The following is a 25970-nucleotide window of genomic DNA, read 5'->3' as shown; positions in this document are numbered from 1 at the left end:
GAATAAAGGCAAAGGAGCTAAGGCATTAATGAAGTTTCCTCTTTGCCTGTATGGTTGTTTATTTTACATCACATTGAAAGCGTGAAAAGAAATTTCAAGCTAGGTAAAATAAACAACCTAACAGACACAGAAGCAATCTTAGGATGTTCATCCTGCGGTTAATAAGGAAGATTCAATACTTTGACGTTGAGGAAAAAAGATGCACAAATATGCGGCAGTGTATAATCGCACCTCATTAATTTTACTTTTTTTTAAACAGCTAATTGGCAGAAAATGCGTAGGGAATTAAGATACTTAATTTTGTAAAGCAAATAAAGAAAAAAAAAATTTCATAAAATCAATTTTCCCTGATTTTTTGTTATCTTTTTCAAAATTTGCCTGATATTTCCCTGACTTTCCCTGATTAATAAAGTTCCCTGACTTTTCCCTGATCTCCCTGATCTGTCGCCACCCTGAAAAAAGACTTCTCATGGACCTGTATCGACTTCCAGTAAGTACTGACTTAAGCAAATCTAAATTACTAATAAAAAAAAGCTGCAGATAAAATATACATCGATCATTGGATGTATCAATAAAAACTTCATTGTTGTTGCCCTTGTGTGAAAAAAAAAATGAATAAAAAATTAATTCTAAAATAAATTTTATCTTTTATTTTATTTTGTTTATTTTTTTAAATTTATTTATTTATTTTTGACATTCTAACAAGTGAGGATTAATTTATCAAAAGGGAACATATCCATTTTCCAAACCTGTTCAGGAGGTGAAAAAAACAAATTAGGGTAAAAGCAAAATAGTTTTATGTCATTTGGTTACAGAACTGAGCACAAAAGCACAGCAAATTATGTTCCAGACACCCAGAGTAAAAAATCTTTGTATAAAAAAGAAACAAGGAGATATTGCCATCTTATTTTTGGATAAGTGCCCTTTTGAACGGAAAACCTGAATGTTGAGAGTTCCAATTTCACCAAAACCCTAATATTTCACCCTTTTATATTATCTTATCGAAGTACTTGAACCTAAAACTAGTGGATTAAAATCTGAAGATTTTGGACATGTGTTCTTTTGAATTAAAAATTTTTGTACTACAGATTCATTTAGGATATGTCCCCTTTTGTTCATAATTACAAAGGTAAAAGACGGATTTGTTACCTTTTGATCAAAAAGTCAAACTTTACCCTTAAATAAATTAGGGTTTGACCCGTTTGAACTTCTTGAGAGTGAGTGATTCGATTAAGATCATCTGAAAGCTTTAGAAAATGTCCATAAAATGAGTTTTTCTAAAAAGTGGACATGTTACCTTCTGATAAATTACTCCTCAAATGATCTTGCACCTAAACCATTCTTGATTTTAAAACAAGCTCTCACAGTGATGAATTCAAACGTTTAAAAAATGCATTGAGCTCTAATTAAAGGATATTCTTTAAAGTCAGACATTTTATACCGTAGAAACAATTTAAAATTAAAGCTCCACCTCTTTTCAAATAGAAACAATCAGTTTGAACCTGAGTAAAACTGCAGAGCGTTTTTTGTTCTTAAATAAGACAGGACCATAAATTGAGGGGCTGACAATAAGTCACAAATTTCCAAGTTTTTCGGGGGGTTTCTTCACGGAAAAAACAGTAAACACTCAATGCAATGGCATGGAATGAACAGTAAGATAATCCTCAAAATGGCTTAGTTTTTCTACGAGCAATGGAAGAAGGCACTTGCATGGTGGTCCACGATACTTTGTAGGGCTCTTTTTGTTTCTCCTGTAAAATTTACTTTTCGTGACTTACTGTCTTCCCCATGTCAGTCCCTCAATTGGTTTAACAAACCAACACCAAAGAGGTGTCTTTGAAAGCATGATGCATGTTCAGTAAATTACCGCCCATTAGCCAGGGTTAAAGCAGAAATACATGAAATACACCACAAGCTCAGTCATTAACTGACTGAGCTGGCAGTGTATTTCATGTATTTCTACTTTAGCCCAGGCTAATGGGCCGGTAATTCACTGAATGTACCATGCCTTGCCTTCAATCCTCGAGTTGAACCGAACCATTGCTTCGGTCACTCGTCTGGTCTGCGCTAATTATACATTAGCTACCAGTTTGTTTGGCACTCTTGGCTTTCTTAAGAGGTTTTCTATTTCCAGCTCAGTCACTTTCCTATCCCGGGCTGATGAGTGCTAATAAGCACGAAACTGCAGTCCTCGGTTGGAAATGACTGAGCTGCCGGTGTATTTCATGTATGATGTATGTATGAAAAATACAGAACCAAAATTGTAGCGAATTGTTAAAAACTTACAAGTCATCGCTTACACCCTTAGGCTGAGGCAATCGCATGCCTTGCATCAAACGAGATAAAATATTTTGGGCTGGAAGATTAACATATGGCGATCCACCTACAAAATATAAAGCAAAAAATATATATATATATATAGTATAGGTTAATGAAGATTTTGGAAACATTTATGGGTCAGGAAAAAATATTAGGTGGATTATGAGAGGGAGCAATACTCCCGAATGTAGTGCAAAAATATGTTTATACATGTGGGTGTTGATTTTGAGATTTTTTGATTCAATTGAAACTTTTATAATTTGTGATAAGCTTAATTAAACAAGATAAACTATCAATGTATTTACTGAAATATCCAGAGGAGAAATACTTAAAGAGTAACAGTGTTGACAGAAAAAGAAAAATTTCCAACTTTAGTGAGAAACTAGCTGCATGGTTGGTTGCATGTTAGGCATAGTGAAAATTAAATAAAACTCTTGAGAGATCTTCTCAAAAGTCCATGCAAGTTCTACTCTTCAAAATAAAAAATCAAAAAAAAAAAAAAAATTTCAAAAAAAAATTCTAAAGAGCAGATTTTTTTTCTTTTTTAGAAAGTTAAGCATGGGGAAATTTTTATTCCTGTTTTATCGAAAATTCATTCCTAACACAAAGAAATGATTAATTCTGTATTGTAGAAGTGTTTCTAAGAAAGGTGTGTTACTTTTGTATGTAGCAATGCATTACAACAAAAATGTAGTTAAACTATTTTATGTAGATTTTCTGCCAACTTTCATGTTTCAATAACAAAGTAATATGTTAAACTTTTGGGCAAAAATACCTAACATTTGATATTTTCACGATATTATATATACGGGCTATCCGTACACTTGGAAAGTCAAGGAAAGTCATGGAATGTCATGATTTTCAGCAAAAAATGCTCAAAAAACATGGAAACTGACAACTGGTCATGGGTTTTGAGTTCAAGTACAAGCATATTCATTGAATTGTACAGATTAGGTGCAAAATTTATGCATCTTAGCGTTTCTTACATTTTTACACATCAGTCCCGATTTTTCATATTTCGAAATCTGATTGCATCCGCTTTTATAATACTTGCGCGTTTTTCTATGTTGCTATGATCTGAATATACCTACTGCCGAAAACAGTGAAATAGAATCAACGGATACCACGTGACGAAGGAGGAGTCAGGTGCCTTCTCGTAGAAAACGGACAATAGTTTTGTTTCCTAATTTTTATAGAATGAGACAGCTATGAAATTCTGATGCAGATCTTGGGAATTTAAAAATAAAATATTCCACAGATCCAGAGCCTGATTACCGCAGGGGCATGTGGGGCACAGGCCCCTCCTCTTAGATTTCTGGGGGCCCAAAATCCCCTTAATTTATCATGCTGATAAAAAAATCAATAATGATTTCACTCAGAATCTAGATTACAATGATGTCATTGGTATTTTTGCAAATGCCAAGACAAGAAAAAAATCTCTTATTCGTTGATAAAAATTCCCCTTAAAAATTTGATCTCTTTGCAACTCTCAAAACCACTCCAAGTTTAGTCAGCATTTTCCATAAAAAGTTATATCTTATAACTTTTTATAACTAGATAACTTTAATATTTCCCGTAAACTGGCAAAGTTTAACCACATCTTATATAATCGTCGTATCCCGTATCTCTTCTACTTTTTAAATGTGATATGAAGTTGCCACCAAATTTAGCATGGTTGTGTTAATACGCAAGTATCAAAATGTTTTATAGCTTCATAATAAGCGGGAATAGGCCGGGGGGGGGGGGGGGCAAAATAAATTTCATGCCCAACGTCTTCAAAAATCTTAGTCCCTAGAGGGGCCCTGAAATAGAAATGTGCCCCATGTCCAATATCAGAATGATCGGGCTCTGCACATATCGCACATATCTACTTAGATTTTTTTGACCCATTAACATAACTGAACAGTTAAACTTCCGACTTTCCAGAGAGTCAAGGGTTTATAAAGACAATTAATTTAAAGACTTAGCATCTAGATTGTTACAAGTTTTTTCTTCACTCAGTTGCACATTTAGAATTAATTTCAAGAATAGAAATACTGACAAAAAATGGTAGCAAGGGCAGAACCTCACAACAGCTATAGGAAAAGAGGTGAAAAGATTCTACTTTAACTCTCAATTGACAAATTTTTCAAAGAAAAACAAATTCGTAGTAAACAGTTTCTCGTGCATGAACACATTACTAAATCAACCTTTTGACTGGCTACATAAGATTCGAATATATGATACATAAAATGAGTTTGCCCATCTTCAAATATTTTTAACAATAATGTTTGATTTATACATAAGAAACAATAATAGTTTTCTTACCAAACGTCAGTATTTCCCAAAACAGGACCCCAAATGACCACCTAAAGAGAAATATAGTTGAATAAAATATATACACACCAAAGAAAAGAATATCCTAAAGGGTAACTTGTATAAGCAATAAATAGTTTTAAATTCAGAAGAACTATGTATAAAAAGCTTGCATAATCTGCAATACAATGAAGTGCTCAATTTATGTTTACATAACATAAATAAATTAAAAAATTGTCTTTAACCTGACTACCTACATATTATATGCACAAAAAATAATTTATTTGACAAACATAGGATGACTGAAAAAACTACTGAGTACTTCACTTTTTTTGTCAGTTTTTTACTTTTTAAGCACATAATTTTTAAAATAATTGAAAAAAAAATTTAACGTCTATTTAAAGCTTGAGAACCAGTGCACTAGTTGGAAAAATATATTTGGGAGAACACACCATTTTATGGTGTAGGTGTCATAGCTGATACATTTTAGCTAGGCCAACAAAAGTCAGTCTAGATTTCTTATGCCAATTTAAATTCAAAAACATAACACTGTTTTACAAAAAGGTGATTTGAGACCAGTTTATACTGAACCTGCAATATTTTTGAGTATGAATCAAAAACTTCAGAGACCACCCCCTCCCCCCCTTGGAGGGGCAACTAAAGCGCTGCTGAGAACACATCAAACTGTTGCGAAATTTTAAACAAATAAAATACAGGGCTTGATTAAGGTATTGCTTAATTATTGACAATTAAGAGCATAATATGTTTGTTACATGTAAAAATTACTAATAGTTTTCTCTCTGTTTAACGACGCACTATTTAACGACTTTCTCTATTTGAAAATGGCTTTTCACGGTCCCAGATGGTCCACTATAGTTTTAAAAGCATTCTATCGAAGGACGATCTTTTGTGGTCCCTTGAAAATCGTTAAACAGAGAGCCAACTGTAATGTACATAGAATGCATTAATAAAAATTTCTGTAGAACTTCATATGTAGAAACATTATCTACTATGAATTAACAAAATTTTTAACTTACACATCACTTTTGCTTGTAAATGTATTTAAGTTCAAAACTTCAGGAGCAGTCCATCTTGTGTATGAAAGTTTCTAATGGAAAAAAAAATCCAATTCAAATTTGTACATAGCAGACATTTTATGCAATATAACATTATTGTGTAAGTATGCAGTAGTCAAGGGCGCCCATATGCAAAATTTTAATACAAATACAAAAGTGACGACCAGCAACAGGTTCTGGGCTCAGCTAGACTGGTCCTAGTCAATTTACAATCCCCAGTGAAGATCAATGGCCCTCTTAAAATTATCTACTCCCTTGCTCATTACCACCTCTTCCGGTAAGCTGTTCCAAGGTTCTACTACCCTGCTATAATAATAATCTTTCCTAATATCCATGTCAGCCTGAGATTTAAATAGCTTAAAACAATGACCCCTTGTCCTGTTTTCAGTGCTAAACTTAAGCCCCGTAACATCTTTCATTTATCTAAATTTAAACAACTGAACCATGTCCCCTCGATCTCTTCTTTGTTCAAGACTACATTTTTAGCCTTCAGAGCCTGGAATCATAGTCTTAATGAGAAAGTCCATTTATTAGCCTTGTAGCCTGCCTTTGAACCCCTTCCAATACATTAATATACGAAAGGGGGGCTCAGATATTTTCCCCATGGTTTAGCAGGATTTTTCCCCCCACAGAAACCAATTTCAGTACAGATTAGAGTTATTAAAATTTGACATTTTTAATGAATTATTTATTAATGGCTGGAGAAGAAATGTTTTTACATTTCTGCAAAGAAAAAAGTACTAAAAGCAAGGAAGTTCCAATTAATAAAGGGGGGGGCTTGAGCCCCTACTTGCCCCCCCCCCCCATATGGGCGTTCTTCGCAGTAGTTAGTAAAACTATTGGATGTCTAAACTTGAAGAATACAATTTTAAACTTTAGCAACATCAGAAAATGATTTTGGCCATTTTCATTTACAGTAAAGTTTTGGAATGAATTAAAAGATATTAAGGATAAATTACCTGTGGGAAACTTTACTTAGTTGTTTACTAGAAAACCTGCTGTAGTTTAAATGAATGAAAAAAGTTTAGGTTGAAACAGGATGTTTAGATTAAACTACCACCAATTTTTAGCAATTGACAGCACGGATATTTTTGGATTTGGAAATTGGAATTTTGTGATGGCTTTTTAATACTATTTTACAATAAAATTCTTGTCCTCTCTGCTTCATTGAAAGGACATCCGCCTCCTCTGTTATAGACTATTCCAGACTGATGATTCCATAACAAGGACAAAAACTGAAATCTCTGGATGATGGTATATGCATGTACTAAGAATGATATTTTTATCATGTTCTTTTTCTCACTAACCATAGTTAAATAAAATTAAAACTTACTTTTCCTAATGGATTGTAGTACCCTAAGCCAAAATGAGCCACTTTTGGTATAGAACCTTCAGCAATAACAACATTCCTTGCCGAAAGATGGCGATGCAAAATCTGAAAAAAGAAAATAAAAGTTGGATTCATAGTTTTGATAAATAATTATATCATTAAATATCCAATACAAAATTTGCTGAAAAGTTTTGTATGATTTAATGTAGCAGTTGGATCAATCAGAAACAAAATTTTTACTAATTTCATAATATGTTATTGCTTATTAAGATGTGATATCTGGTTAGGAAAACATAGACTGCATTCATTTGAATTGAAGGAAATTATAGCACATCGGAAGAAAAGCTACTAATTGTATGCAGACAAATGAATGCTATATCATTCTGAATTAAAACATAAACATTTAGTTTTTGCTCTTTCATCCAGCTCAAAGTTCAAAATTTGCTCATAGGAATTTGAAATATAAAGTAGCAGAAGGTGTACCTTAGGGTAGAACGAAAATGACCTCAAATTTATTTATTTATTTTTTTTATTTATTTATTTTTTTTTTTTTTGTTTTGCCGTAGGGGGGAAAAGCTGTCATTTAAGATCAAAAAGTAGGAGAAAAAATTTCGTTGCTTTACTACAACATCCTGAGGTGCCGCATTGAACTTGAAGTTTCATAATAAACGAAATTTTCATTAAAAAACTATATTACTTTTTATAATTTCTTACTGCATATAATGTTACAAAAGATGATAGTAAATACATTTTTAAGCATTAGATTAGGAAAACAATATTAATTACAAAACATAATTTGAAAAAAAAAATCACAATGTACTGTAAAAGACATTAAAAATTCAATTTTTACCATTTAAAGTATCCTTAGTGATCGTAAATAAATGTTCAAGTCAATGCACGATGTTAGTATCTACTTCTTTGACACATTGAACTGTTTTTTTTTGTATCAAATATCGGCATGTCCTCACGTGAGTCAATTTTTGCTCTTATATAGCCATCTCTTGCGACTGAACCACATACGTTGAGAGCCGCTTCAGTTACAAGTTTCACAACTCTTTCTACTGCTTGCGTGTGGCAAGGGATCTGCGCAAAGTCTATAATTGGGTCCATTTGACTTTCTAATTGAGTTTTTGATGCTTTTTGTATGAAATCTTTGAAGGAGTCACTAGACATATGTTTTACCAAGGGGGGTTCACTTAGGTCATTTTCGCCCCATGATATCATATCAATGTAGTCTTTGGCAACAAAGTTTATTTGTGGAACTTTAAACTTCCTAACTCCGCCTTGACTTTGTGTTCTTGCTTTCAACACACGTTGCAATCCAAGTTCTCTTACATTTCTGCGCTCGTCACATAGCATAGCCAAAAGGAGATTTTCGCTTGCAGCAAAGTATCCATTTCTTTGTATGACCGAGTCTATTACGTTCTTAAAATCAGGGGAGAGATATCGTGAATATGAGATAATCTCAAATAAATGTCTAGAGCCGTAAGTACAAGAAGGTTTTAATTTAATGCTAAACCACACAGGAGCATACACTTTAACAATGTATTGAGAAAGGATCTTGAGATTTTCAGTCGGATTTTCAGTTGCCACGTACAATCGAAGTATGCGATTTGCGAATGTAAGCCATCTGGAATGAGCAAGTTTTCCCGGGTTCCTTGAAGATAAATCAAGTGAGCAAGTACCACTTGATACAGCGACACACATCTCTAATAAATATTTCTGATATGTACTAATGTCCTGTATGTTATCAAAAAGAGGAAGGTTATTTTTAATAGGTAAGAAAGTAACCACAGGAAGATTAGAACAGGTTTCCAACTGTTGCCCTATTTCGCCTTTAAATTCGTTTGGTCCTCTCGTTTTGCCGTCTAAATAGCAGAAGAGGTGGCGCAAAGGCAGCTCATTTAAATGGAGCAAACAAATTAACCATTGCAAAGGTCTTCCTATCGCATTTTCTATCAAAGTGATCACACCGTTACTAGTTCCAGTATTTATTACAGTTCCATCACATCCAATAGCTGTAAAGTTTAGAAGTTGTGTGTTTTTTTCTCTGTCTCCAATAAATTCAAGTATGCTATTTGCTATGTCTTTTGCAGTGCCAGATGAAGGTGTCATGTGACCTAAAAACTCTGAATTTGGTTCTCCTACTAACGAAACATGCTCTTCTGAGATAACTTTTTTATAAAACTTTGTTCCTTTCTTTTCCTGTATATGTGTTTTGTCTTTTCGTCCATCGAAAAACAAACCTCTGTTTCTGGTTGTCTGACTAGGATTGTCATCAATGAGATCTCTTCGATTTTTTGCTCTTGCACGTCTAATTTTCATTCTGTCTATTACTTTGGTTTTGTCTTCCTCTGTTATTAAACCTAAATCCTGTAAAGCCGCACTAGCTACAGCTGCTGCAGCTCTATCTGATATCCCTGTACGATCACAAACAGAAGCTACAGATGGCAATTTAATATGCATTTGAGAGCTTTTCTTTATACCTTTGTTTCGTTTTGAAGGGCCTGGTAGATTAAAATCATCTTGTACAAATGAAGGGCCTGGCGGATTTTCCTCTTCTGGTGATGAGCACTGATGCTCTTCGAAAATCGAGTCTTTCTTTTCCTTTGTTTTAGCGTTATCACTATCGTCATTATTAGTCTTTTTTACACAATTAATTGTTGCCCTTTCTTGTTTAAATTTAGACTGTCTTTCTTGTTCATTTGCTTTTCTCACTGCTCTCTTCTGCAAGGAGCTTGTAGTTACTCTATCAATGTTACTGATAACCATTTTCCTCGCAGAGCGTTGGTCTTTTAAGAACGTTTGTTCTAAACCTGGTACTTTTTTTTCTTTTTTACATCCACAAGTATCAAAGTTTTGACACTTACAGGCAGCAATGTCAAACAAACGTTTAGATTCTTCTTTAAACTTTAGGAAGATGGACTCACACTTTCTTCTTTTTTTAGATTTCTGCAAATTCCTATATTTCTTATGATAATTTTTTATCATATCTGAAATTCTTTGGTTAGAGACAACAGGAATAGAAGCTCTTGACCAAATGTGTTTAATTCTGGAAACTAAAGTCATAGTTATTTCACTCACAGAAGGATCCTTTCCAGTCGCACTTTTTAGGCCGTGTCTAATGAAACAGTAACATTTCATTACATCTTCGTACGTAGGAAGTAAAACTTCATTCAAATCGCTAAAGCTCCCAAAAATAGGACATTCCGACATTTGTCTCGTCTGCACTTGTTTTGACTGAGCCATTGTAACTCACAGCAATAAAGAAACTCACCAACTAACGAAATTTTACGTTACTCTGTTTTAGATAGACGCTAACTCAACTGAACTCGACAAAGAGATTGACACCTGATACGAGCTTGGTCCCCCTCACACAAATCACTGATGACCATTCCCGCCCCCTCTGCTGCAGTGACTCATGCTTCCAGATGCCAGTGCAATCGGGAAAAAGTGCGTTTTCACGGAACTTCTTTGCTTTTGCTGCACCTCAAGACATAATCCAAACGACAAAAAAATACATATATTGTATGTGTACGGTCTTTTGAGCATAAAATTGCTTTTCGACAGAATTTGAAGCATAAATATATAAATATATTTTTATTTTTTTTCAAAAATGTGAAAATGTAGAACAAATTGCAATTTTGCAAAACTTTATCGTACTTGCGGCACCTCAAGACGTGCTTCAATGTTTTTCATATTTTTTTTACATCTTATTTACATAAAAAGGCAACTTTTCCGCACTACGGCAAAATGAAAATAAAAAATTTTTTTTTTCGTTCCACCCTAGTGTACCTACAGAGGATCCAAACATACAGGAAATTTTTCAGAAGGGCCTTATGCATTTTTCAGTAGTTTTCAGTAAACTTGGCAATTTTTTTCAGAAAAGTTTTCAGTATTCACAATATAAACATTTAAAAGATTTTACATAAAAAAAATTCTGTTAAATATACTTTTAAAAATGCAAAATGTAAAGTATATCATTAAGTCTTAAAATCAAAAATAAACCTATATCAAAAAGTAACAGGCAGAGTCAAACAAAATTTGGTTTATATGTTGACTAGGGTGGTTCAAAAAAAACTTTTTTTCAGCTAGAGTCCAGGACACCCCCTATTTTTTTTACACTTACTAATAGTATTATGCTGTAAAAGGTTTAGCTTCATACTCAAATTTTAAGACGGTGCTCAATGACCCCTTAATTTAAGATTAGTCGTATCACAGAAAATGCCACAAATTGAGAAATATTTAATTTCCCCAGCTGTTTTTTTTTTTTTTTTTGTAAATAATTATTTTATTGCAATGTACATATCATATTTCTAGTGCATATTATAATATGTAGAAATGTTTTTTCAGTTTGATGTATTTTGTTAATTCCCCTCCCCATACTATTGAAGTTTGGGGGAGGGGGTTGAGCACCCTCTTTCAGTTGAAATAGGAAGCTAAAATTCTTCCAGTATATTACTATCCACAAGTCTAAAAGTATTGAGGGGCGTCCCGTTATCTAGGAGAAACGTTTTTTCACATGTATTTTTAAACTACCCTAATGTTAACCCTTTCACATTACTTGTGATTGCTATATCTTGAGAAATTTTGAACGGAATCAAACAACAATTGATCGACCAGTTGATATCAGAGGGTACAAGAGCTGATTCAATTTTGGCATCAGTAGCTCAAAAGAGGGCGGTGCAACTGAATATTCTTTCTTATTCAGTGTGAGTGCTATATCTCAAAAAGTAATGCTACATTTTGGATGAAATTTGGAATAAATGTGAACCCACACAGAAGCTGATGCTGATTCAACTTTGACTTTAAAATTGCTTCAAGGCGGCTGATTTTTGCCATTGTTTGCTTGAATAAAAAATGCGTAATTAATACAACAATATGAACCACAATTCTTATTAAAATTTCATCTTCTCGAGAAAACTTTTCATGGGATCAAATAGTTGGAAAACTTTAAGAAAAATCGCAATGATTTAAAATTTGTATCTGTTGTCATCTTTTATCTGTTAACAATACTGTAAGCATAGCTTTTAGAATGATTTTCATTTTTACTCTTTGATTTTGTTTTGTGAGTATGTTCTGAAAATTCGAAAATTGGCAGGGTTGTTAAATTTTTGCGCGAAAAACTTTATTTCAATAAGCCAGTCATTTTATGGAAACTCTATACAAATAGATATGTACCTACTCTTTGTTCATGTATGCAAAAGTAAAACATTCCTAGGGCAGGCATTGGTAACAAAATTTAACATCAAAGATTAAAGATCACCAACTTTCAAATTATTGAAATCTTCTCGATTTTGCGATTAGCAAATTTTATAGTAGAGATAACAAGAGTGATTATATGCTAAATTCAAATTTAGAAGAAAGTTTCATGATGGCCACAGCATGCTATTTTTTTTTTATGTTAACAAATCCAAGTGATTCATAAACTTGACAAATCTACAGGGTTGGCAAGTTTCTGCCGAGGCGGTTAAAACCACTGGTAGAAACCAGTTAAAAACGGCATGGCAAAAACCACTTTCTGTCACTCTGTGGCAGAAACTGGCAAAAGCCCACAAAATGAAAAATTAATTTTTAATATACAACAAAAAATGCATGGAAAAAATAATTAATTGTTAACCAAAGTACTGTAATTTTATTACAAAATTATCACAATTCAAAATCAAATCTTACATTGTTTGGACCCTGCAATTGCCTCTTAGAAAATGTGGTTTCAAAAATCTAAACAAGGTTCTCAATTTATTACGATCAAATGAGAAATTTTAGAATATTCTTAAAACAGAAGAGCTAGCAGATAATGCATCAAGGAGCAAGCAATGTTTGTGAAACTTTCATCTATTGTATAACTGGTCCACCATGTAGTAACTGAGGTTGTGGTAAAAATTTGACTAAAAAAATTAGTTTTGAGAAATGGGGCCAATTTGTTTTGCAAAGCTGTGACATTAGGTACAAAATTTAAGCAAGTAAAATTCTGACACTTCCTTCTTGAAGCACATGACATGATAATTTCAATCACAAACAATTTAGAGGAAGCATAGAAGTGAGCAAATCAGTAATGCCTGTTTAATTCTGTTTGTCACTCCTCTTTCCTAAGCATCCCCGAATGATTTTTTATCCTTTGTTAAATTAATTCAAATACTACGAGGCTCTGCGGTTGGAAAGTTCCCTTTCTGAACTAAATCAGGGGCACTAGCATGGGATTTTATTTTTTTTAAATGATGAAATGTTTAATTTCTTACAAGGTTCGCGTTTACGCGCTATAGTGGGTTTTTTACGCAAATTCGTAAAAAGGGGACGCAACTTTCACGCAGTTTCGGGTCCCAGGGACCCGGAAAAAAAAAAGTGTTGGATATAATTTGAGGTTTATGGCCTACAGCTAAGCTGAAAGTTAGGCAACTCATTTCCAACTAAAAATTTGAGGTAGTGGTCTGCCCGGAGAAAATAAAACATGAATCATTCTTTACACTGAAAAACATTTATTTGACACATATTAAAATTGGTTACAACACAATGATTTGTTCCCTGGGAAAAATTAGAAAAAAGGGCTTACAATAGGTCCATGCATGGTTTAAAAGTCCTGTTGGTGTTCCAAGGTGACGTCTCACCGGTCGTTGGACAGCATGGCAATTTCCACGAATTGCAGGCAGGTCGATTCACACCGCGTGAGCCACAGTTCACCACATCAAGGAAAGGTATACCAGGGATGGACGCGATCTTTTTCCGCAGGAGAACAAAAAACCCACATCAGGGAAACTTAGAACTCTTTGCTCTTGTAGACGTCATCACAATACACGGGTTCCAGACTCAAAACATCACTAGTGCTTTTCCCGGAAAAACCAGACCTCACCAAGAGGCCAATAACAAAATTTTAGGAGGACATCAGACGAACACGTTCACAATACACAACACAAGACGAGGAGACAAGTAAAAAAACGAAGCGAAGCAAGCGATCGAGCTCCTGCCGGTCAGCGTATTTATAGCCCGATTCGGCCTTTCCAGAAACAATGTGACGTTACCTAATTTGCATATTGCCAAAACAACTCAACCCGAAGAAAACACAGCTTGCAGGTTGCACAATCATTATTTAATTTGGCATTCAGCACTTAACACCTCAACATGATTTCATCACGTCATTGACACGTGCTCCTTCGGAAGTTTACCGACATCTGCCGAATGACAACAACCAATCATAGCATGCCGCATGTTTTCCGAACACTTCCGATTCAAACTCGGACATTTGAGTGTTGGCGGCAGGTGGATGGGATTCTTCGCGCAAAGTTTTCTCTCGGAATGGCAAAAGGTAAGTCACAAAATGATTTTTCTTTTAAACAATATTGGTGAAATCCTTCAAGAACCAAAAATAAAGGCATTTAGCCCAACAAGTTCCCCCCTCTTGAAGGAATTTCATCAAAAAACACATTATATACATTAAAAACATTTAACTACATTCATATTATATTTACAAAAGATACATTTGAAAAACAGTTCAAAAATTTGATACGCCCCCCTCATTTAATCCCAATTAAATATAATTTTACAAAGTTTATTTAAACAATTCTTAGATAGGGGTTTAGTGAAAATATCCGCGATGTTTATATTTGTCCTCACATATTTAATCAAAAAAATCTTTTGCTCAATTAAATTTCTTAAAAAATGGTACCTTACATCAATGTGTTTTGTACGGGAATTCTCAATGGGAGACTTAGAAAAATCAATTGTTGCAGTGTTATCACAATAAATAATTGTATCTCTAAGCTGGAGGTTTTCAATATTTAATTCACTTATTTCTGTGATTATCCTCTTCAGCCAGACCATTTCTTTTGCAGTTTCACCAAGTGAAATATATTCTGCTTCCATTGTAGATAACGCAACACATTTATGTTTAAATGTCCTCCAATTAATCGGGACCCGATCAATACACAAAATTGATCCTCCCATTGAGACCCTATCCTCCCGATTAGCGGCGTAATCGGAGTCTGAAAATCCCCGTAGATCTACACTATTGATTGAGCTTAAATTTAGTTTGTATGATATTGTATGCTTTAAATACCCTAGCAATCTTAATAGAAAATCCCAATGCTTTCTTCCGGGATTTGCTTGAAATTGGGAAAAAATATTCACCGCATACGAAATGTCAGGTCGGGTCTTCCCCGCTATGTATGCCATGCAACCCAACAAATTTCTGTATGGGAGCTTTTCTGCTTCCCTCTTTTCTTCCTCAGTTTTCGGGCAGTCGTCCTTCGACAAAACTGTACCCTTTGAGATTGGGAGGGTTGAATTTGGCACATAGTAATCAGAGAATAACTCCAAGACCTTCGAAATATAAGAGCTTTGGTGAATGAAAAGATTATTTTTATCTTCCACAAATTCAATCCCCAGGAGCTTTCTGGTTTTCCCCATTTCTTTAATATCATACATACTTTTAATTTCATTGATTACCTTTTTAATTAAATTTTCATTTTTTGCTAGAATTATTATATCATCTACATAAATAAGAAGAAAAGTATTTTTGTCTCTATGGTATACACAATTACATCCTTTTAATTTTTGAAAACCAAAACCACGAAGAACACTGTCTATTTCTAAGAACCAGTTTCTTCCGGACTGGTGTAGTCCATAGAGAGACTTCTTCAATTTACAGACAAAATTAGGGTGGCTTTTACTGACAAAACCCTCTGGTTGTCTCATGTAGATTTGTTCCTCTAAGTCAGCATACAGGTAAGCATTTTTTACATCAATTTGTGAGTGACACCATTTTAAAAGACATATGAAAATAGAAAAGAAAACTCTTACAAGTGAAAACTCAATTACTGGACTGAAAACTTCAGAATATGATTCAATTGACTGACGGTCCCCCCTCACAACTAATCTGGCCTTGTATCTTACAATTTCACCCTTGTCATTTACCTTAAGGTCGTAGACCCACCTGTTTCCCAAAATTGGTTTCCCCTCTGGTGGGGGTACAAGGTCCCACACCTCTCTTTGGTTAATGACATCCAATTCGGACTCCATGGCCAGTTTCCAGTTGTCCACCTCGGGGGTAGCCATACATTGCCTGTACGAGTTCGGTATAAAAATTTCTACCAAACTTGCTTCTTCACTTTCTCCCGAACTTTCACTGTCGTCACAGATTTCCCCTACTGTTGGATTTTTAGATGAAAAGTCAAAAAGTTTTGGTTTATACTCTATTTTATTTTCACTACAATATTTTAGAACCTGTTTTAATGAATTTAATCTTACTTTATTTTTACCGGCAATTGTATAATAAATATCAGTCCTATCCCCGGTCTTTCTCTTTTTGGCTTCTCTAACCCATTTAATTTTTTCACAGGGAGTTTGCTCAACACTCTCCTGGATTTCCTGTTCAAGTTGAACTTCACTTATAGGCCTGATAAAATTAAATTTTCTCTCATTTTTATTTTGGACTTTTAATTCCCCCCATTTTTCATTTTCATTAAACTTTACGTTAATAGTTTCTGTGACTGTTCTGGTTTCAGGATCCCAGATTCTGTACCCTTTGGTACGTAAGGCATATCCGACCATGATCCCCTTGGTAGCCCTCATATCTAATTTTTTTAGTTTGGACCTAGGCTGACCTACATAGGCAGTACACCCAAAAATACGTAGGTGCCTCACTGAGGGTTTACGTCCAGAAAACAGTTCGAATGGGGTCTTGTTCATATTTCCTATTACCGTCCGATTTCTTACATAGTTGAAACAAAGAGCGGCTTCAGCCCAAAACTCATCCCCCAATCCAGAATCCTTGAGCATAGACCTCACACCATTCATTATGGTTAAATTATACCTTTCTACTACCCCGTTCATTTGCGGGGTGTAGGAATTGGTCCGCTCTATTTTTATTCCCTGATTGGTGAGATAGTTTTCAAAATCTTTGTTAACAAATTCTGTTCCATTATCGGAACGGATAGCCAAAATTTTTGAATTCAGGAATCTTTCAGTCCTTTTTTGAAAATTTACAAAAACATTAAATGCCTCATTTTTGTTCCTTAAAAAGAAAACATATGACTTTCTTGAGAAATCATCAATAATTATAAAAATATACTTCTTTCCCCCCAAGGACTCGGTCTGAAGGGGTCCCATCAGGTCCATGTAGAGCAATTGAAGTGCAGAATTAGTACGCCTTTCTGGCATAGATTTAAACGAGCACTTCCTCATTTTCCCTAATTGACAAGGGTCACAATTGGGTTTTTGCCCCTTCTTAATCTCCAGTCCTTGGACTGCACCAAGTCTACTCGTTTTAGTGATACTTTCCATATTTATATGGCAAAATCTCCTATGCCATTTTTCCATATCAATACTGACCATATTGGCCCCTTCAGACGGGTCCTTGGTCTTAAAGACTTTGGTATAATTAACATTTGCACAATCAATATAAAAATTTGGTTTAACATGATAAAGTTTATTTATTAAATTTGCTGTAAATAATTTAACATTTTCTTGATTAAAGACACAGATCTTTCCGGGCAACCATTTGAGCTTATAGCCCTGTCTATCTATACAAGAACCAGAAATTAGGTTGCGTCGCAGTGTTGGAGCATAGAAAACGTTATTCAATGTGATGGTAACTAATTTTCCATCTGATTCAATTTTAAAAATCACTTTCCCAATGCCCTCTACTTGGCTCTTCACATTTCCTACAGCTACCTCCATTTGTGTGTTTTGTACAGGCTCTAGCTCGGCAAATAACGATTTATCTCTACAAAAATGAGATGTGCTGCCGCTATCCAATAGCCATGTATCCTCACATTTTGGGTAGGTAGTGTTTGCAGAAATTTCATTTACTGAACAAAACATTCCTGCCTGAGGGTCTTCTTTGGTTTGAAATTTAAAATTCCTATCCTGTTTTACTTTATTACGGCTCCAACACTTCGACGCAATATGCCCTTTCTTTTTACAAATGTAACAAACTTTATTTTTAGCAAGAAATTTACCCTTACCATTTGCCATTCCGGAGTTTCCGGGTTTTGAAAACATTGCCGAATTTTCTATATTAGGCTCTTCGGCCAAATACCTAATCCTACCTTCCTCAGCTAGTAGTTCATCTTTTACTTTCGAGAAAGTAAATTTCTCTCCTTCCCATCTGTAGATGGCTTGAACAATACTGCTGAAACTAGGAGGTAGATACCGTATCAATTGAAAAGTTCTAAGTTTTTCTTCCATAATATATCCATTTTCGACTAATTGGTTAAAAATTCCCCCCAACCTTGCAGCGAACAATCCCACCGTTTCACCTTCTTGCATTTTGCAAGAGAAGTAGGATTCCCACAATGCGGCTACTCTGGCCAAAGATGGGGGTTCAAAATTTGCCTTAAGGGCTTTCCAGGCTTCATTAGGGTCTTCCAAATTATCAATTAACCTTTTTGTATCTTTTTCCAAGTTTAAATAGATGATGGCTAAAGCTTGGCCACATCTTTTTCTGTCAGCACTAGTTAACTCCCCTTCTGGTTTCTTTTGGGTAATCTCCCATAAATCCCTTTCTATGAGCACCATTTTTATATCTTTGGACCAGGTAGCCCAATTATGGGAGCCCAACTTCTCAACGTTTCTATAATCTTTCTCCATAATAAAGAAATGATTCAATTTTCTCCGGGCAGGTCAACCACACGACTCTGCTACCACCTGTTGGATATAATTTGAGGTTTATGGCCTACAGCTAAGCTGAAAGTTAGGCAACTCATTTCCAACTAAAAATTTGAGGTAGTGGTCTGCCCGGAGAAAATAAAACATGAATCATTCTTTACACTGAAAAACATTTATTTGACACATATTAAAATTGGTTACAACACAATGATTTGTTCCCTGGGAAAAATTAGAAAAAAGGGCTTACAATAGGTCCATGCATGGTTTAAAAGTCCTGTTGGTGTTCCAAGGTGACGTCTCACCGGTCGTTGGACAGCATGGCAATTTCCACGAATTGCAGGCAGGTCGATTCACACCGCGTGAGCCACAGTTCACCACATCAAGGAAAGGTATACCAGGGATGGACGCGATCTTTTTCCGCAGGAGAACAAAAAACCCACATCAGGGAAACTTAGAACTCTTTGCTCTTGTAGACGTCATCACAATACACGGGTTCCAGACTCAAAACATCACTAGTGCTTTTCCCGGAAAAACCAGACCTCACCAAGAGGCCAATAACAAAATTTTAGGAGGACATCAGACGAACACGTTCACAATACACAACACAAGACGAGGAGACAAGTAAAAAAACGAAGCGAAGCAAGCGATCGAGCTCCTGCCGGTCAGCGTATTTATAGCCCGATTCGGCCTTTCCAGAAACAATGTGACGTTACCTAATTTGCATATTGCCAAAACAACTCAACCCGAAGAAAACACAGCTTGCAGGTTGCACAATCATTATTTAATTTGGCATTCAGCACTTAACACCTCAACATGATTTCATCACGTCATTGACACGTGCTCCTTCGGAAGTTTACCGACATCTGCCGAATGACAACAACCAATCATAGCATGCCGCATGTTTTCCGAACACTTCCGATTCAAACTCGGACATTTGAGTGTTGGCGGCAGGTGGATGGGATTCTTCGCGCAAAGTTTTCTCTCGGAATGGCAAAAGGTAAGTCACAAAATGATTTTTCTTTTAAACAATATTGGTGAAATCCTTCAAGAACCAAAAATAAAGGCATTTAGCCCAACAAAAAGAAAGAAAAGTTATGCTAGCGAAAAAAAAAAGTTCCAATTGCAAAGTTCATTTCCGACCGGCGATTCCCGAAAAGTGGTGCTGATTTCATCGAGTAAGTGAGCTTTACGAATGTGAAAGGAGGGGAAAGAATAAAAGAAACCCATCCTTATCAACTACTCGACGATCCCCTATTGTGTTGGTCAGGAAATCCTGGATGTAGCGACCGGTTCGGACACCAGCTGTGACCCCTAGATAACCTTCTGCCCTCCCCCAGTGTTCTTAGTGGACATGATATTGCACTTGGTCGAATGTCCTGGCTCTTGATGCTTTTTTTTTTTTTGCAAGTGTTAACTTGGAGTCGCATTCCTTTCTGTTTGTTATTTAGATCAGTTCTCCGAACTTTTTGCCGTTCATCTGAAGCACTGCTAAGATCGCGCTGATAGTATTTTTAATGAATATTTTTTCATTTAATGGCATCAAAGCAAAGAAATTATCAGCCAAAATGGGAAATAGAATTTCCTTGGTTGGAATTCAAAGATGGAAAAATGTTTTGTTCCACATGCTGCAAAGCAAAAATGAAAAATACTTTTACATCAGGCTGTACAAACTTTCAAAGAAGTACAGTCGCGAGACATGTCAGCTTGTCAGATAATGATGGAGCTTCAGGACAACATTATAAGGCTGTAAATATCGTAAAACAACAATCCTTTTTCAAGAAAAGTACGGAAGTGGCAGTTGAAAGGGCAGAACTTTCTATCGATAAGGAACTAAGGACAGTATACTGGCTTGCCAAAGAAGAGCTACCAGAACACAAATTTTCGTCCCTGATTGAATTGCAAGTAAGTGAACATTTGCTTTTTTAGTTTTTTTTAAAAGGGTGCATATACTTATGAATGCAGACTAGATATTACGCGTTTGTCGGATTAAGAGTTATTACCGTATTTTCCTGCGTATTATCCGCGTCCGCGGCGGCGTATAGTCCGCAGGTCCTAAAATTGGATTGAAGAAAAAAAAAATCTTTATTTGTGGATAATAAAATGTAAAAAAAAGAGGTTTTGATTTAGCATACAATTTTAGCAACTCAATTAAAAACGTGAGGTAGTTTTACTTCTAAAGTATTATTAAAATTAATCTAAAAAATAATGATTACTTCTTGAAATTGTCATAAAAGTACCCTAATTACTTAAAAACAAAATGTCAAGACAAGGAAGCAAACGGTCTAATCTTGTGCAAATAAAGACTTCATCCTTAACTGTATGTAGTTCATTTTACATAGCATGAATCGCGTAAGAGGAGCGTTTAAGCTACGTAAAATAACCAGAACCTACAGACAGCGAAGGAATATTCACGCTATGTAAAATAAACAGCATACAGGATAGAAAACGGTATCTATTGGTGAATCCTTCTGTAAATACTGAGGTTCAATACTGTTGAGAAAAAAAAATCACTAATAATCTGCACCTCATTAATTTTACTTTTTTGACAGATAATCGGCAGATTGAAAGAAGGAAAATACGGTAATATGCTAAGCAATTAAATCTGCGTATGGAAAACCGAATATTGTCCGCCTAAAATGCACAGAACATTCGACACACAATACATTTGAAACCCACATCCAGTAAGCGGCTATCGCGCTAGTATCTACGCTATTATCGCCGTAATAACGAGGGAACGCTACGTGCGCTATCGTCATGATGGGCCTGGTAGGCAAGACCCCATTTTTTCAGAAAGGACCCAGGGATATTTTGGCATATTTGTTGTGAAAATGTTTTTAAAATAATGAAAATTATTTTTCACGTCCTAAAAGGTTCGTTTTTGCTGCTGAAAATTGTTGTAAACGATACAATTGACGATCGTGATTTTCAGAAGCTATTTGTTTTCCCGATCTAATTTTTTCGTCATACTTTCTAAATAAATCAAAGTTTGCTTTGTACTTACTTGTAACCTTATAATTTTTGCTTTTTTAAAATGAGCTCCAGTTTATTCGCGATCGAACGAAACGGCATTTTTTCAAACTTATATGATGGTGTCTTTTTTTCTAATTTTTATTTTAAACATAAATAAATCTACAAAAACGCAATTTTTTGAAATTTCCCCCAGTCAGACTTCAAGGATTTTAAACTTTACATTAAAAAAAACATCATATATTTTAAACAATATTAAAAACATTTTAAGCAATTTTTAGTGATAGAAGACTAATGAAGTTTTTGCAGCAAAAGGGGGGGGGGGATGGTCATCAAAATTTTCGGAAAGGATAGGAAAAAATGAAGTAATTGAGAAAGCACTGTAAAAGAAATCTGATTAAGTAAATTCTTGCAGTTTTACTATTAAGAATAGGATGGTTTACTTAAGTGTTATATAAATGTTAAGGTTAAGAAAGATGTTATAATATTTGGTATCTTGTAACTAGTTTTGTGTTGAATACTCTGCTTTAAAATTAAAAGTTATCAGATCATATACGTTTTTAGAAGAGAAAAGTTTTTAATTTCCGTGTTAACTTTTAATCAACTGCACATTTTTTACTTTGTTCTTTATTACATTTATGAATTGCAATATTTGCTGATGGAAGCTGAGGTTGTAAAAATGCAACATATTTTGTGTATAGAACAACACATTTTAAAACTGCAAAAACCAGATTACTTTTCTTTTAAATGATTTGAATCAATGATTTAAAAAGAAAACTTGTTTTAAATCCATTAAAACTAACTTTAAAGAAAATTGAAATCTCAAATGGGATAAAATTACATTAGAATGCCAGAAAAAGTATGTTAGAAATTGAGAAAATTTCCTAATTTTCTCAATTGCTATTTTGGTTTATTTATTCATTTTTTTTAAACAATCAGTCTTGAAATGTAAAGGCGAACCCTCAACTTATATACAAGTAATTACACATACTTTTAATTATTTATGATTTGAAAACAAATTTATTTTGTTTCTAATTTCCAGAAAGAAAATGGAGCTGAGTTTCCCAATGGCCCCTACAAGCATCACAGTGTAATTTCTGAAATGACAGAATCACTTTCTGAAGCAGTCGAGGATAGCCTATTTTCAAAGATTCGTGAATCAACTGTGATCGGCTTGATATGTGACGAGTCGTGTGATGTTGCAAATTTCAAAAAATTAATATTATACATTACGTTCATCAACAAAGAGGCCAAAGAGCAAACAGCATTCATCGATAACCTGAACATTTCTGATGCGAAAGCAGAAACAATAAAAGTCTGCATTTTAAGTAAACTGCAGGAGATGGGTATTGATTTACTTAAAATTGTAGGGTTTGGCAGTGATGGAGCAAGGGTTATGACTGGACCCAAGGGTGGAGTTGGAGTACAGCTCAGGCAATCTGGGGCAAATTATTTAATCCACATACATTGTGCTGCACACAGACTGTCATTAGCCTTGTCACAAGCAGCAAAATTGATTCCTGCTATCCATGAAATTGAAATAACGCTGCAACAGTTGTATCAATTTTTTGACTCGAGTCCTGTGTGTGAAAATATTTTTCGTGAGATAAACGAAATCAACAATAACAGCAGCATAAAGTTAAAAGAGCCAAAAAATATAAGATGGTTGAGCTTTCATGATGCAACATCTGCAGCTTTAAAAGCCTATCCTGCACTTTTGGAGACTTTGTCTCATCTCGCTGAAATACCAAAGGATGTTAAGGCCAAAGGACTTGTCCAAAAACTAAGTAAAAAATCGTTCCCAATCTTGTTGGCAATATGTTTGGACATTCTGGTACCAATTAAAAAGCTGACTAATATGTTTCAGCAAGAAAACATTGTTTTTTCTAAAATTAGACCACTTGTTACATCCTGCATTTCCACTTTAGAAACTTTAAAATTTGCAAAAGGTGTGCATGAAATCTCTGTGTCTGTTGATCAGCAGGCTGCAGATGCTGATGACTGTGTGCCCCCACAGTTTGTAACCTCGAGATCCGGCACGGCACAGGATGAGGAAAATATAGATTCCATTAAAGTGGACTTCATTACAAAAGTAATTGAAAACCTGAATGAAAGAGAAATCTTGAGTGCCTTAGCTGAACTTTTTCAACCCAAAAGTTATCCAGCAATCCACAAGGATTTGAATGAGTATGGCACTCGAAGTTTAAATTGTCTTATAGATTACTTCGATAGTAGAAGTGATACCAAATTTGTTGATAAAAATGAATTAATGACTACATTTTTACAGTTCAAATGCTTGGCCATGAACTTCAAAGCGCTCGATTTGCAAGAATTTGCTTCCACTGTCATTAGAGAATACAGCGATGAATTTGCCGACTTTGCAAAACTTGCAAAAGTAGCTTTAGTTGTGCCAGTAAGCTCAGCAGCAGCTGAGCGAGGCTTTTCATGTATGAAAAGGGTAAAAACAAGCCTCAGAAATCGACTGACAGAAAATAAACTCAAGAATTTAATGATGCTATCATTAGAGGGCCCAAATTTAAAAGAAAGCGGGGAAATTCTTGGGATGGGGAAAAAGAAATTTTGTGGGAAAAAAAATAGAATTAATTTATAGAATTTATTTAGTTTAACAATGAAATAAACTATTTTTTAAGACAAATTAGTTGTCTTTTCTTTGCAAATATGTGTATGTGTTTTATTACCTAATATTTTCAATTTTTCAGTAATAGCAACGGCTGCTTAACCCTTTTAACTTATTGGCCACCATTTGGCTGTTAACCTGCCCCCCCCCCCCCTAGCAACTTTTTGCCAGTGTAAATTTAAATTAGTAGACAATTTTTTACGATCATTATTCCTTTTTATCAAACGTGTATTGAGGACAAATATTGATCGAAAACACTAAAGATAAAAGTCTTTTATTAGTAAATTTTATTTAGTCACCAAGTTCTCTTATCTTCCATTGAAACTACTCACAGGCACATTATATGTTTTATAATAGTGTTATTTTACTGAAAAATTTTGGGACTCAAATTTTTCATCAAAGGACCCACTTTTTCCCCCATTAATGGGTCCCTGGGACCCAGGTGACTGGTAGTTCAGCGCGAACACTGTTCTTAGTTTACTTAAACAAATATCATTTACTAATTACTTGAGTTATTAAAGACATTTTTAAGTTTTTGCCAGTTTCTGCCACTGGCACGGCAAAAACTAGTTTCTGCAAGCAGAAAGCCAACCCTGCAAACCTACCAACTAATCACATGAATTAGTATTGCAATTTCTTTAGTAAATAAAACGAATTTTCAGTCAGACGTACCCCTCTATCGGACAAATGAGCCATTCCCTGGGCTATTCCAGCAGCCAACTCCAGTAGCAGTGGTTCAGAAAGACTGCTGATTTTGCCTCCAGATGGCTGCCTACTACGAAGTAGCAGACCTCTCAAGGATGATGGATGATGCTCAATGGCAACTTGCAACACATCTATTACAAAAGATAAATTTATAATTTGAAAAAAATTACTTAATTTAAAACGCAGCAATTTAAAGCACAGGTTATTGTTATTACATTAGAAGACCGTTATAACGCCGATCTATATAACGCAATTCTCTATACACCACATAACTTTTTAGAAGTAAACAATAGGTTTTGAAGTTTAAAAAATCATTCTGTTTTGCTTTCAAGCATAAAAAATGCTAAGCAAATTAAATTTTGAAAATTTTTCATCTTTCCATCTTTATTCAAAGCTTTTAAATTGAAAATTAGTACTCAAAGTAAACAGAAAATACCAGATGGCTCATGAAAATGCAGCTGTTATGCAAACCATGAAGCTAGCAGAAGTGCAGGATAATGCACTTTCTTTTGATTGTAAAACATATTTATTTGTGAATAACTAATTGTAATATTGGTGCTTTGATACTCATTGCAGATAAAACTCATTCTGAAATGTTAACACATAGATATATTCTGAATTTTAGTTTCAAAATTTGTGAAATGACCTACATCCCAAAAACCTGTATAAAGCAAAAGCTCTGGTCCCAAGGTGTTCGGTATAATGGTCTTCTACTGTACTTGAAAAAGCATTCAATCAAAATTTACCTCTCTCATCATAGGCACCAATGAACTCTGTGATATTAGTATGACAACCAATTCTACACATCATGTCTAATTCACAGAGTAAGCTTCTTTTTTCCTTTTCAACAAGAGAAGCAGGAGCTGCAAAATTAAAACAAGGTCAAATATACTCCATAGGGTGGATGAACAAGGTATACAACTGATATTGGAATGATTATAATATTGAAAGAGGAAAATAAAATATGATATTATTAATTAGCTTTTAAAACCAGGATTTTAAAAGCTATTCTGTTCCTCAGCATTGTTGGTCACATAAT

The 25970-nt window shown here is 34.7% G+C and overlaps 1 protein-coding gene across 1 annotated transcript in view; it reads right to left on the bottom strand.

Moving 5' to 3' along the window:
- Positions 1-25970, bottom strand: part of LOC129220120 (putative inactive tyrosine-protein kinase Wsck) — a 79145-nt gene that overhangs the window by 14533 nt on the left and 38642 nt on the right. The window contains exons 10-15 of the mRNA XM_054854462.1: positions 25678-25794; positions 24899-25062; positions 7024-7125; positions 5652-5722; positions 4627-4667; positions 2287-2383 (exon numbers count right to left, since the gene is read on the bottom strand). Of these exons, the coding sequence (XP_054710437.1) occupies positions 2287-2383; positions 4627-4667; positions 5652-5722; positions 7024-7125; positions 24899-25062; positions 25678-25794 (592 nt within the window). The remainder of the gene's footprint in view (positions 1-2286; positions 2384-4626; positions 4668-5651; positions 5723-7023; positions 7126-24898; positions 25063-25677; positions 25795-25970) is intronic.

The sequence above is a fragment of the Uloborus diversus genome, chromosome 4 (genome assembly GCF_026930045.1).
Source record: "Uloborus diversus isolate 005 chromosome 4, Udiv.v.3.1, whole genome shotgun sequence".
NCBI lineage: Eukaryota > Metazoa > Arthropoda > Arachnida > Araneae > Uloboridae > Uloborus > Uloborus diversus.
Note: the sequence above shows the minus strand (reverse complement) of the source record. Positions and strands in the feature narration are given on the sequence as shown.